Source organism: Stegostoma tigrinum, chromosome 3, assembly GCF_030684315.1.
Source record: "Stegostoma tigrinum isolate sSteTig4 chromosome 3, sSteTig4.hap1, whole genome shotgun sequence".
Lineage (NCBI taxonomy): Eukaryota > Metazoa > Chordata > Chondrichthyes > Orectolobiformes > Stegostomatidae > Stegostoma > Stegostoma tigrinum.
In genome coordinates this window covers 139,449,306-139,464,619 of record NC_081356.1, presented here as the reverse complement: position 1 = coordinate 139,464,619, position 15,314 = coordinate 139,449,306, and the positions used below count along the sequence as shown (strand labels likewise).

The window sequence follows — 15,314 nt, the reverse complement described above, 5'->3', positions numbered from 1 at the left end:
TTTCTAGCAACTTTGTTTTTGTTCCCGATTTATTTTTTGCTTTGTCAGTAATGGATTAGATAAACTGAGTGGTTCAGAACAAAGAACAAAGAGAACAAAGAAACCTACAGCACAGGAACAGGCCCTTCGGCCCTCCAAGCCTACGCCGATCAAGATCCTCTGTCTAACCTGTCATCTATTTTCTATCGGTCTGTGTCCATTTACTCCCTGCCCATCCATGTACCTGTCCAAATATATCTTAAAAGACGCTAACATGTCTGCGTCTACCACCTCCCTTGGCAACGTGTTCCAGGCACCCACCACCCTCTGTGTAAAGAACTTTCCACGCATATCCCCCTTAAACTTTCCTACTCTCACTTTGAACTCATGACCCCTAGTAATTGAGACCCCCACTCTGGGAAAAAGCTTTTTGCCATCCACCCTGTCTATACCCCTCATGATTTTGTAGACCTCAATCAGGTCCCCCCTCAATCTCCGTCCTTCTAATGAAAATAACCCTGATCTACTCAACCTCTCTTCATAGCTAGCACCCTCCATACCAGGCAACGTCCTGGTGAACCTTCTCTGCACCCTCTCCAAAGCATCCACATCCTTTTGGTAATGTGGCAACCAGAACTGCACACAGTACTCCAAATGTGGCCGACCCGAAGTCCTATACAACTGCAACATGACCTGCCAACTCTTGTACTCAATACCCCGCCCAATGAAGGAAAGCATGCCATATGTCTTTTTGACCACCCTATTGACCTGCGTTGTCACCTTCAGGGAACAATGGACCTGAACACCCAGCTCTCTCTGTTCATCAATTTTCACAGGACTTTAATTTACTGTATAGTTCGCCCTTGAATTTGATCTTCCAAAATGCATCACCTCGCATTTGCCCAGATTGAACTCCATCTGCCATTTATCTGCCCAACTCTCCAGTCTATCTATATTCTGCTGTAATCTCTGACAGTCCCCTTCACTATCAGCTACTCCACCAATCTTAGTGTCATCAGCAAACTTGCTGATCAGACCACCTACACCTTCCTCCAGATCATTTACATATATCACAAACAACAGTGGTCCCAGCACAGATCCCTGTGGAACACCACTAGTCACAGGTCTCCAATCTGAGAAACTCCCTTCTACTACTACCATCTGTCTCCTGTTGCCTAGCCAGCTTTTTATCCATCTAGCTAGCACCCCCTGGACCCCATGTGACTTCACTTTCTCCATCAGCCTGCCATGGGGAACCTTATCAAACGTCTTACTGAAGTCCATGTATATGACATCTACAGCCTTTCCCTCATCAATCAATTTTGTCACATCCTCAAAGAATTCTATTAAGTTGGTAAGACATGACCTTCCCTGCACAAAACCACGTTGCCTATCACTGATAAGCCCATTTTCTTCCAAATGGGAATAGATCCTATCTCTCGGTATCTTCTCCAGCAGCTTCCCTACCACTGATGTCAGGCTCACCGGTCGATAATTACCTGGATTATCCCTGCTACCCTTCTTAAACAAGGGGACAACATTAGCAAGTCTCCAGTCCTCCGGGACCTCACCCGTGTCTAAGGATGCTGCAAAGTTTACTTGACCCTTTCCCTTGCCTTTGTCGTTCCTTTTGTTATGCTAATAGTTTTCCTTTTCTCCCTCAGATCCAATTGTTCAGATTGCCATTGACAACTCCAGGAACATCTTGTACACACGCTCAGAAAAGGGTGTGCTACAGGTAGGTCTTGTCATGTTATGACTACACTGAAAACCAATTGCTGCACTCCAGTGACACTGACACCTATTCACTGCGTCACCTTGACATCCTTCACTGCATCATAGTGCTTGACACGGACACTCTGACACCGTACAATGCTGACACTGACACCCATTTGCTGCCTTATAATGTCAGAAAAAGCCAGATGACTGTTCTACAGCAAGCTATCCTTCTAGATTCTTGCATGGTTGCTTCAAGCCTTCTCATCAGTCAGCACTGAAATACTTGCAAAATTTTTGATAATTCTCCTTCATGTGATTGTCTCTGCCGATCTCCTACGTTGTCTCTGTTCGATCACACAATCACAAAAGTGTTATGAATCATCAATCATAGAATCCCTACAGTGTGGAAACAGGCCATTCGGCCCAACAAGTCCACACCAATCTGAGGACCACTGCCCCCGACCCATCCCTCTATAACCCATCTAAGCTACACATTCCTGAGCACTACAGGCAATTTAGCATGGCCTATCCACCTAACCTGCACATCTTTGGACTGTGGGAGATAACCAGAGCACCCGGAGCAAACCCACGTAGACACGGGGATAATATGCAAACTCCACACAGACAGACGCCTGACGCTGGAATCGAAACCGGATCGCTAGCGCTCTGAGGCAGCAGTGCTAACCACTGAGCCTCTGTGCCGCCCAAATGAAACCCTGTCATGAATACCACTATGCCATTGCTGATGCAGATGGATGCCATTCAGCGCAATGTGTCTGCTTTGACTGTTCAAACAAGTATTGGATGCCTCAATTGAACTGCCTCCATCAACGTCTTAACAACTCATTACGTGTAAAAGATTTTCCTTGCATCACATCGTTTGCATATTGCTTTCTTCTGCCCTCTTGTTCCTTTTATGAGTGGGAACAACTTCTCCCTGTCTACTGTCTCCAGCCCCCTCGTGATTTTGAAAACATCAGTCAAATCTCCCCACTGCTGCCTTCTGTGCAGTGAGAACATTCCTAACTCTTCAATCTGTCCTAATCACTGAACCATTGCTGGAACCATTCTTCCCATTGCATTCACATCTTTTCTATTATGTGGCGCCCACATTTGCACAATACTTCAGCAGAGGCCTAACAGGTGTCTTGTGCGAGTTCAACATCACTTCGTTGCTCTTGTAGTCTATGCCCCCATTCATAAAGTTAAGGATGTTGTACACTTTATTTACTGTTCCCTCCATCTGTCCTGCCATCTTCAGTAATCTGTGCACATACACACCAAGGTCCCTCTGCTCATGCCCTTTTGAATTATACTCAATATTTTATATAATCTTTCAATGCTTTCCCAATCAAAGTGCATCATCTCACACTTCCCTGCACAGAACCCCATCTGCCACCTATCAGCCTGCTCCAAGAACTTGACAATATCCTTTGGGACGTCGACACTCTCCTCCTCATGGTTTACAATTCTTCCACATTTAGTATCATTTGAAAACTTGAAAATTGTCCCCTGCACACCAAGATCCAGATCATTGACTTCAAGCTTCTTTATTATCTCATCAAAAAGACTCCAATAATTCAACACAACTTTCACTTTGGAAATCCATGCTGAATCTTTGTACTCAATGCATCTTTTTCCATGTGACTATGAATTCTGTCCCAAATACTTGTTTCTAAAAGCTTCCTCACCACTGAAATTAAACTAACTGGTCTGTAATTGCCACAAATAACCTTAGAATCTTTTTGAATAAGGCTGTAATGTTGTCAGTTCACCAGAGTTATGGCATCTGCCTTGAGTGCATGGAAGGCTGAAAGATTGTGGCCAGTGACCCTGCAATTTCCACCCTCAGTTTCCTCAAAATCCTTGGAGCATGTCAGCCAGTCTCTATGCCTTGTTAACTTTTAAGTACCAACAGTCTATCCAAGACTAATTTAATAATTTTGAACCCTTCTCCTGAAAGTTTCCAGTTCTGCCACCATGGCACGCTTAGGCAGCATCCTCCTGTTCTGTAAAGACAGGCCTAAAATGTTCATACCTGATGCCTCCATATTTCAGTGCCCTTTTTGTTCTCTCATTGGCCCAACTGCTCTTTTAGCTCTGTCATTTTTTAGGTGCCGATTAAAAATATTGGGATTCTCCTTTTGTGTTAGCTGTTAGACTTTTCTCGTAGTTCCCATTTGCTTTTTCATCAAACCCCACCTTACCAAACCATAGATATTTCTCTTGACTCTCAATTGTTTTTTTCTGCTTTACACCTGTTATAAACACACTTTTTTTGTCTAATGTTTAGTTTTACATCATTTGTCAACCATGGAACTCTGCTGAAAGAACATAGAACAGTACAGCACAGTACAGGCCCATCAGCCCACGATGTTGTGTCGACCTATTATCCTACTCTAAGATCAAACTAACCTGCATTCCCTTCATTTTACGATCATCGATGTGTCTATCCAAGAGTCGATTAAATGCCCCTAATGTATCTGACTCTTCTACAACCCCCAGCTGTGCATTTCATGCACCTACCACTCTCTGTGTAAAGAACCTACCTCTGACATCTCCCCATACCTTCCTCCAATCACTTTAAAATTATGCCCCCTCCTAATAGCCATTTCCGCCCTGGGAAAATGTCTCTGACTGTCCACTGTCTCTATGCCTCTCAGCATCTTGTACATCTCTATCAAGTCACCTCTCATTCTTCTTTGCTCCATTGGAAAAAACCCGAGCTCCCTCAACCTTTCCTCATAAGACCTGCCCTCCAGTCCAGGCAGCATCCTGGTAAATCTCCTCTGCGCCCTCTCTAAAGCTTCCACATCCTTCCTGTAATAAGGCAACCAGAACTGAAAACAATATTCCAAGTGTGGCCTAACTTGGGTTTTATAGAGCTGCAGCGTGACCTCTCCGTTCTTAAACTCAATCTCCCTGCCAATGAAAGACAACACACCATATGCCGCCTTAACTGTATCCATTTGGTTGACAGCTTTGAGGGATCTGTGGATGTGGACCCCAAGATCTCTCTGTTCCCCCACACTGCCAAGAATCCTGCCATTAACCCTGTATTCTGCATTCAAATTTGTCCTCCCAAAATGCATCACTTCACACTTCTGGGTTCAATTCCGTCTGCCACTTCATTGCCCAGCTCTGCATCCTGTCAGTGTCTTGTTGCAACCTAAAACAGCCCTTTCCCTATCCACAACTCTACCAACCTTCGTGTCGTCAGCAAACTTACAAACCCACCCTTCCACTTCCTCCAAGATCACAAAGAGCAGAGGTCCCAGAACTGATCCCTGTGGAACACCACTGGTCACCGAGCTCAACGCTGAATACTTTCCATTTACTACCACTCTCTGGCTTCTATTGGTTAGCCAATTTTGTATCCAGACAGCCAAATTTCCCTGAATCCCATGTCTCCTTCATTTGTGTGAATGAGCCTACCATGGGGAACCTTATCAAATGCCTTGGTAAAATCCATATACAACACATCCACTGCTCTGCCTTCAGCAATGTGTTTTGTCGTATCCTCAAAGATTTCAGCGAGGCTTGTGAGGCATGACCTGCCTCTCTGACTGCCACACTGTCTCTTTCTAATCAAACTATGCCGTTCTAAATAATCATAAATACTATCTCTCCGAATCCTGTCCAATAATTTGCCCACTACAGAAGAAAGACTGACTGGTCTGTAATTCCCAGGATTATCCCTACTCCTTTACTTGAACAAGGGAATGACATTTGCCACCCTCCAATCATGTGGTACTACTCCAGTGAACAGTGAGGATGCAAAGATCATCACCAAAGGGGCAGCAATTTCTTCCCTCACTTCCTGTATACAACCTTGGGTATATACCATCTGACCCAGGGGACTTGTCTATCCTCATGTTTTTCATAATTTCTAGCACATCCTCCTTCCTAACGTTAACCTGTTCAAGCATATCAGCCGGTTTCATGCTGTCCTCACAAATCCCCCTCTCTGCTGAATACTGAGGCAAAGTATTCATTAAGGACCTCCCCTAGCTCCTGCGACTCCAGGCACAAGTTCCCTCCATTATCCCTGATCGGCTCTCCCCTCACTGTTATTCTTCACGTAAATATAAAATGCCTTGGGGTTTTCCTTAATCCTACCTGCTGAGGCTTTTTCATCCACACCCCCCAGCTCTCCTCAGCCCATTCTTCAGTTTCTTCCTAGCTACCTTGTAAACATCTAGACCCATGTCTGATCCTTGCTTCCTCAACCTTACGTAAGCTTCCTTCTTCCTCTTGACTAAATGTTCAACATGTCTTGTCATCCAAGATTCCTTTACCTTACTATCCCTTCCTTGCGTCAGTGGAATAAACCTATCCAGCACTCGCAGCAAGTGCTCCCTAAACAACATCCTCATTTCAGTCATGCGTTTCCCTGAGAACATCTGATCCCAATTTATGTTCCACAGTTCTTGCCTCACAGCATTGTAATTCCCCCTGCCCCAATTAAATACTTTCCCATACTGTCTGCACCTCTCCCTCTCCATGATGATAGTGAAGGTCAGGGAGTTGTGATCACTATCACTGAAATGCTCTCCCACCAAGAGACCTGACACTTGACCTGGTACGTTGCCAAGCACCAAATTCAACGTGGCTCTCCCTGTAGTTAGCCTATCTACATATTGAGTCAGGAATCCTTCCTGGACACACCTGATAAAATCTGTTCCATCCAAACTATTTGCACTAACATCAGTTCTTGATTATCAAGGAGATCAAGGATTACGAGGAGAAAGAGGGAGAATGGGGTTGAGGAACTTACCAGCCATGATTGAATGGCGGACAGACTTGATGGGCTGAATGGCCTAATTTCTGTTGCTGTGTCTTAGGGCTTTATGGTCGAGGGAGGTACCAGTCTATATTAGAGAAGTTGAAGTCCCCCATGACAACAACCCTATTACTTCTGCACCTTTCCACAATCTGATTCTCAATCTGTTCTTCAGTGTCTCTCGCTGCTATTGTGGGGTCTATAGAAAACTCCCAATAAAGTGACTGCTCCTTTCCGGTTTCTGACTCCCACCCATATTGACTCACTGAAGAAAGCCTCCTCCACGACCTCCCTTTCTGCAGCTGTGATACCATCCCTGATTAGCAATGGCACTCCCCCACGTCTTTTACTTCCCTCCCTATTTCTTTTGAAACATCCAGACCTTTGTGGGAGTGATGACCTGGTGGTATTATCGCTGGAGTGTTAATCCAGAGACCCAGTTAATGTTCGAGGGAGCTGGATTCAAACCCTGCTCTGGCAGATGGTGGGATTTGAATTCAATAAATATCTGGATTTATGAGTAGAAAGATGACCATGAATCTGTTGTTGATTGTTGGGAAAAAAGCACCTGGTTCACTGATGTCCTTGAGGGAAGGAAACTGCTACCCTTATCTTGTCTGATATAAGTGTGACACCAAACCCACAGCCACGTGATTCATTCTTAACTGCCCACTGGGCAATTAGAACAGAATCCCGACAGTGTGGAAACAGGCCCATCAGCCCAACAAGTCTGTGCCGAACCTCGGAACATCCCACCCAGACCTGTCCCCCTATAACCCACCTAATCTACACTTCCCTGAACGCTATGGGCAATTGAGCAGGCCAATCCAGCTAACCTGCACATCTTTGGACTGTGGGAGGAAACCAGAGCACCGAGAGGAAACCCATGCAGACACAGGGAGAATGTGCAAACTACACACAGACAGTCGCCTGCGGCTGGAATTGAACCTGGGTCCCTGGTGCTGTGAAGCAGCAATGCTAACCACCCTGCCACCCTCATGAGGGATGGGCAATAAATGTTGCCTTGCCAGCAATGCCCTCATCCTGTGAAAGAATAAAGAAAAATAACCCCGGAACATTCAACAACCATTTCTGCCCGAGTTATCCAATTCTCCATAAAGGCCGCAACATCGTAGTTCCAAGTATTGATCCATGCTCAAAGTTCATCACAATTACTCCTGACTCTTCTTTGCATTAAAATAGAAACACTTCAACCTGTCACACTGACTGCAACTTTGCTTCACCAACTGTCTGTCCTTCCTCACAGATTCTTTGTATGCTGTATCAGCCTGTCTACCAGTTCCCCCATCCTTTGATCCATAGCTCCAGTTCCCATCCCTCTACCAAGTTAGTTTGGATAATGATGGGATAGTGTAGGGGGAGGGGCTTAGATTAGTTCACAGGTCAGCGCAACGAGGGCCGAAGGGCCTGTTCTGCGCTTTATTGTTCTATGTTCTATGTTTAAACCCTCCCGAAGAGCTGTTCCAAACCTCCCACCAGGAAATTGGTGCCCCTCCCATTCAGGTGCACCCCATCCTTTTTATGCGGTTCCCACCTTCCCGATAACTTATCCCAGCGATCCAGATATCTGAAGCCCTCCCTACTGTACTGTGCTGCAATGTTCTATGTTCTATTGCCATGTGTTCAACTGCACTCGCTCTCTATTCCTAGCCTCACTAGCCCATGGCACCGGTCGTAATCCTGAGATTACCACTCTGCTCGTCCTCCCTTCTCCTGTCTCTCTTCAGTTCTCTGTTTCTAACCTCACTGGTCTGTGGCACCGGTTGTAATCCTGAGATTACCACTCTGCTCGTCCTGCCTTTTACCTTCCAACCGAACTCCCTGTATTCACTTTTCAGGTTCTCATCCCTTTTCCTAGTTATGTTATTGGTACCGATGTGTACCACGACTTCTGGGTGCTCTCCCTGCCCCTTAAGAATCCTGTAGACTCGAACAGAGACATCTCTGACCCTGGCACCCAGGAGGCAACATACCATCCAGGAGTCTCATTCATGACCACAGAATCTCCTGTCTGTTCCCCTAACCATTGAATCTCCTGTCACTGTAGCTCTCCTATTCTCCCCCACTTCCCTCAGACACCTGGCCATTATGGTTTTCCCCTGGTAGGTCCTTCACCACCAGCACCCTGGCATCCCCACAACAGCATCCAAAGTGCAGTATACTTGTTATCGAGAGGAACAGCCACGGGGGAGCCCAACACTGTCTGCCTTATCCCATTGCCTTTCCCTCCCTTGACGGTCACCCAGCAACCTTTATTCTGTAACTTGGGTGTGACTACTTTGCTGTAACTCCTTGCTGTCATCCCCTCAGCATCCCAAATGATCCCGAGTTTCTCCAGCTCCAGTTGCGTAACGTGGTCTGTGAGGAGCTGGAATTGGGTGCACTCCTCGCAGGTGATGTCAGCAGGGACACTCGTAGTGACCCTTACGTCCCACATCCTACAAGAGGACATAAAATTGCCATAACTTCCATTCCGTCTACTCTAGATTGCCAAAGAGATAAAGAGAGAGGGGAAACAAAGCTCACGTAGAACATAGATCATGACAGCACAGTACCGGCCCTTCAGCCCTCGATGCTGTGCCGACCTGTGAAAGCAATCTGAAGCCCATCTAACCTACACTATTTCGTTATCATCCATATGTTTATCCAATGACCATTTAAATGCCCTTAAAGTTGGCGAGTCTACTACTGTTGCAGGCACGGCATTCCACGCCCTTACTACTCTCTGAGAATCTACCTCTGACATCTGTCCGATATCTGTCACCCCTCAATTTAAAGCTATGGCACCTCGTGCTAGCCATCTCCATCCGAGGGAAGAGGCTCTCACTGTCCACCCTGTCTAATCCTCTGATCATCTTTGTATGTCTCTATTAAGTCACCTCTTAACCTTCTTCTCTCAAACGAAAACAGCCTCAAGTCCCTCAACCTTTCCTCATTAGACCTTCCCTCCATACCAGGCAACATCCTGGTAAATCTCCTTTGCACCCTTCCATGTCCTTCCTATGATACGGCGACCAGAACTGTATGCAATACTCCAAGTGCGGCCACACCAGCGTTTTGTACAGCTGCAACATGACCTTATGCCTCCGAAACTCAATCCCTTTACCAATAAAACCTAACACACCGTATGCCTTCTTAACAACCCTGTCAACCTGGGTGACAACTTTCAGGGATCTACGTACGTGGACACCGAGATCCTTCTGCTTGTCCACACTAACAAGAACCTTACCGTTAGCCCAGTACTCTGTGTTCCTGTTACTCCTTCCAAAGTGAATCACCTCACACTTTCCAGCATTAAACTCCATTTGCCACCTCTCAGCCCAGCTCTGCAGCTTATCTATGACCCTCTACATCCTGCAGCATCCTTCCGCAGTATCAACAACTCTACTGACTTTAGTGTTATCTGCAAATTTACTACCCCATCTGTCTATGCCCTCATCCAGGTCATTTATAAAAACGTCAAACAGCAATGGCCCCAAAACAGATCCTTGTTGTATACCACTAGTAACTGAACTCCAGGATGAACATTTCCCATCGACCACCATCCTCTGCCTTCTTCAGGCTGGCCAATTTTGCTAAACCACCCTCAATCCCGTGCCTCCAAATTTTCTGCAATAGCCGACCGTGGAGACCCTTATCAAATGCTTTACTGAAATCCACGTACACTACATCAACTGCTTTATCCTCATCCACCTGTTTAGTTACCTTCTCAAAGAACTCAAGAGGGTTTGTGAGGCATGACCCACCCTTCACAAAACCGTGTTAACCATCCGTAATCAACTGATTCCTTTCTTGATGATTATAAATCCTATCTCTTATGATCCTCTCCAACACTTTACCCACAACCAAAGTAAGGCTCACTGGTCTATAATTACCAGGATTGCCCCTCCTCCCCTTCTTGAACAAGGGGATAACATTTGCTATCCTCCAGTCTTCTGGCCCTATTCCTGTAGGTAATGAAGACGTAATGATCCAAACCAAAAGCTCTGCAATCTCCTCCCTGGCTTCCCAGAGAATCCTAGGATAAATCCCATCCCGCCCTGGGGACTTACTAATTTTCGCATTTTCCAAAATTGCTAACACCACCTTGTTATGAACCTCAATCCCATCTAGTCTAATAACCTGCATCCCAGTATTCTCCTCGACAACATTGTCTTTTTCCTGTGTGAATATTGATGAAAAATATTCATTTAGCCCCTCTCCTATCTCTTCGCTCTCCACGCACAACTTCCCATTACTGTCTTTGACTGGCCCTAATCTTACTCCAGTCACTCTTTTATTCCTGACATACTAATAGAAAGCTTTAGGGTTTTCCATGATCCTACCTGCCAAAGACTTCTCCTTTCCCCTCTCTCTCGCTTCAGGTCCTTCCTGGCTAACTTGTAACTTTCTAGCATCCTAACTGAACCTTCACGCCTCATTTTTACACAAGCCTCCTTCTTCCTCTTGATAAGAGATTCCAAATCTAATACCTGGCCTGGTTCATTGCCCAGTACCAAATCTAATGTGGTTTCGCCCCTTGTTGGCCTATCTGCATACTGTGTCAGGAAACCCTCCTGCGCACATTGGACAAAAACTGACCCATCTATAGTACTCGAACTATAGCTTTTCCAGTCAATATTTGGAAGGTTAAAGACCCCATAACAACTGCCCTGCTCCTTTTGCTCCTATTCAGAATCATCTTTGCTATCCTTTCCTCTCAACCTCTGGAATTTTTTGGGGGCCTATAGAAAACTCCCAACAGGGTGACCTCTCCATTCCTGTTTCTAACCTCAGCCCATACTACCTCAGTTGACGAGTCCTCATCAAACGTCCTTTCTGCCACCGTAATACTGTCCTTGACTAACAATGCCACACCTCTCCCTCTTCTATGACCTTCCCTGCTCTTACTGAAACATCTGAACCCTGGAACCTGCAACAACCATTCCTGTCCCTGCTCTATCCATGTCTCTGAAATGACCAGAACATCGAAGTCCCAGGTACTAACCCATGCTGCAAGTTCCCCCACCTTATTCTGGATGCTCCTGGCGTTGAGGTAGACACACTTCAAACCACCTTTCTGCCTGCCGGTACATTCCTGTGATCTTGAAACCTTATTTATGACCTCACTACTCTCAACCTCCTGTACACTGGAGCAACAATCAAGTTCCCATCCCCCTGCTGAATTGGTTTAAACCCTTCCAAAGAGCATCCACAAACTAACCCTCCCCACCTCCCCCCAGGATATTGGTACCCCTCTGGTTCAGTTGTAGACCATCCTGTTTGTAGAGGTCCTACCTACTCCAGTTTAAGCCCCAATTACCCAGGTATCTGAATCCTTCCCTGCTGCATCATCCCTGTTGCCACGTGTTCAACTGCTCTCCCTCCGTATTCCTCGCCTCGCTCACACATGGCACGGGTAACAAACTAGCGGTAACAAGTCTGTTTCTTGTAGCTCTAAGCTTCCACCCTAGCTCCTTTAATTTCTGCCTTACATCCCCATCCCTTTTCCTACCTATGTTGTTGGTGCCTATGTGGACCACGACTTGGGCCTGCACCACAATCCGAGACATCACGGACCCCGGCACCTGGGACGCAACACACCAACCGTGAGTGTCTCTCATTCCCACAGAATCTCCGATCTGTCCCCTAAATATGGAGTCCCCAATGACTAATGCTCTCCTCCTCTCCCCCCTTCCCTTCTGAGCAACAGGGACAGACTGTGCCAGAGACCTGTATCCCATGGCTTACCCCTAGTGAGTCGTCCCCCTCAACAGTATCCAAAATGGTATACTTGTTATTGAGGGGAATGGCCACAGGGGATCCCTGCACTGTTTGCCTGTTCCCTTTCGGCCCCCTGACTGTAACCCATCTGCCTTTTTCCTGTACCTGAGGTGTGACTACCTCCCTGTAACTCCTCTCAATCACTCCCCCAGCCAATCAAATGATCAGAAGTTCATCCAGCTCCAGCTCCAGTTCCAGTTCCCTAACGCAGTTTCCGAGGAGCTGGAGTTGGGTGCACTTCCTGCAGATGAAGTCAGCAGGGACACTCGTGGTGACCCTTACCTCCCACATTCTCCAGGGGGAGCATGCAACTGCCCTATCCTCCCTTCCCACTTTTTTGAATTCCCAAAAACTAGTAACTTAACAAATTGGCACTCAGAACTTTTTTTGGTTAGAGGAGGAGGATGGGTGGGAGACACTACCTGAGTAGTGTTTCGGGTAATGCAACCACACGAATGTATTCCCTCACTTATTCAGCCATCCCATGTCCGCTCCTGCTCAGTGGACGCACCACCTACTCATGACATGGGGGGTAAGTTGTTAAAGGGAAAGCTTGCCTTCCCAGGCTGACCTTGCGCCTCCTTCCGGACTCCTGCCGCTGAAACAACTTACCAACACCTTACCAATCTTCCACACAGTCTTTTTTTTGGTTACAGCAGGATGATGGATGGGAGACACTACACATGTAGTGTTTCTGGTTTAGCCAATGCCCGAATATATTAGTTCACTTGCCCAGCAGTCCCCATGTCTGCGTTTGCTCCTGCTTGGCCTTGGCTCAGCTTCACAAAGCAAGTCTTTTATTCCTGGCTCACGCTTCAACCGCGCTCGCTGCTGAATTAGAATTGTTTCTAATGTGGGTTTCCCATTGACTATGTGCCTTCTATTATGCCGGTTGATAGTGATAGGTACTGTCTGATTTTCAGGTGTATGACTTGGGTGTTGATGGCCAGGGAATGGGCAGAGTGGCTTCCTTATCTCAGAATTCCATTGTTTCTGCAGCAGGCAGCATAGCCAGGTGAGTGAGAGTCTTGATGTCAAATCTGAACTCCTGTTTGTTCTGTGCGATGCATTTTCTTCACTGAGTCTGTTTTAAGTGGAATCTTTGCAGGTGGTGGGCATTATAGGCACTCCCATGTACAACGTGGAACGTTATCTATCAGCCGTGTCAGAGTGGTCAAAATCCTGTGATTCCAATTCCCATTTTAATACTTAAACATGTAAAACAGGAAATATTGTGAGATTACTGAAGTGCCAGAAAGCCAGTGCCAAGGGAGTGTTGCGCTGCCAGAAACGTTGATTCAGATTGGTCCACTCACATTGCTGTGTTCCTTTCAGTCTACCACTCACCGAACAGTCCTCTGGGAGAATGTAGATAACTGCACAGAACGGTTTTGAAGAGGAGGTTAATTTTCCCTGGTGCCTAAGCCAGTTGTTTGTCATTGAACAAACAGAAGATTTCATTTGGCTGGGGTTGGGATATTGATGTGCACAAGTTTGCTGCCACGGATCCTACACTACACCACGGCATCTGGTGACTGCATTTCAGAATTGCTTTGTGAGCTGCTTTGGACCTCTCCAGATCATGAAATATGTTGGGTTAAGGATGTGTTTACTATGTGAATGAGTATGCCTCAAGATAAGAACATGTATTGATGTTGACTGGACTAAGTACAGAACAACTGCTCCTGCCGTCGATAACATAAAACTTGCCAAATCAGTTCTTTAGAATGCTGTTTACATTGTTAACTATCCATACTACTAATGGTACCAATACCAGCTAAACTGTGGGACTGGTAGTGACGCAGAATCATAAAATCACAGAATCATGTCGTACTGAAGAGACCCTTCAGCTGATCGAGTCTGCACTGACCAAAAAAAAGGCACTAATTGACACTAGTGGTACTTCTTAGGCTTGGCCTAAACGTTACGACATTTCGAGTGCTCATCCAAGTGCTCTTTAAAGGCTGTGAGGTTTCCAGCCTTAATTACCGTCTCAGCCAGTGTATTCCAGATTGCTGCCATCACCCTCCGAGTGAAAAAGTGTTTCCTTAAATCCCCTCTAAAAAAAATCTCTTCCCTTTTATCTTCAAATTATACCCCCTTGTTATTGACCCTTCAACTCAGGGGAGCAGCTGCTTTCTATTCATCTTGCCCATGTCCCTCGTGATCTTATATACCTTAATCAGGTCCTCTGGCAGCCTTCTGTGCTCTAAAGAAAACACAAGCTTGTCCAGACTGTCTTCATAGCTCAACTGCTGCATCTCAGGAAACGTTCCATTAAATTTTCTCTGCACCTCACCTGGTGTAATCACATCCTTCCTATAGTGCAGTGACCAGAACTGCACATAGTACTCCAGCTGTGGCCTAATCTAAGTCCTGTATGGCTCCAGTATAACATCCCAGCACTTACAATGTATGTCTTGACTAATAAAGGCCAATCTCTTGCAATTATCTTAACTCTCCTATTAACCAGACCTGCTGCCTCCAAGGTTTGTGGACAAGCACTCCAAAATTCCTGTTTCTGAGCTTCTCAGTGACATGCCATTCATTTAATCTCTTATTAGTGGGCAACCCCACCATTTTATCCTTCTGGCCTTTGTTTGCGGAACGTCTTATATCGCTGAATATTAAATTCCCAGTTCCTACCCCTTTTCCTGTTTTTATGGTATTGTGGTTTGATACAAAGGCACTGAAGTGGGTGATGAGCCATTGTCATATTAAGTGATGTGATAGGCTAAATGACCTACACTTGTTGTTTCTTCCCTCCTCTGGTTTATTTGTGTTGGTATGTATGCATGCGCTCTTGAATGTGTGTGTGTGTGTGTGTGTGTGTGTGCGCGCACTTGCTTCTACTTTCTGGGATAATCTTGTGTGTGTATATACTTCCTGTAATATTCCTGTGTGTATGCATATACCATAAGACTATAAGAGGTAGGAGCAGATTTCGGCCATTCAGCTCACTGAATGTATCCCACCGTTTGACCATGGATGATATGTTTCTCGACCCATTTTCTGCATCACTGTATACCCTTAAATCCCTTACTAATCA

The 15,314-nt window shown here is 45.9% G+C and overlaps 1 protein-coding gene across 1 annotated transcript in view; it reads left to right on the top strand.

Moving 5' to 3' along the window:
• Positions 1-15,314, top strand: part of nup155 (nucleoporin 155) — a 224,258-nt gene that overhangs the window by 54,414 nt on the left and 154,530 nt on the right. The window contains exons 9-10 of the mRNA XM_059645000.1: positions 1,644-1,717; positions 13,189-13,280. Of these exons, the coding sequence (XP_059500983.1) occupies positions 1,644-1,717; positions 13,189-13,280 (166 nt within the window). The remainder of the gene's footprint in view (positions 1-1,643; positions 1,718-13,188; positions 13,281-15,314) is intronic.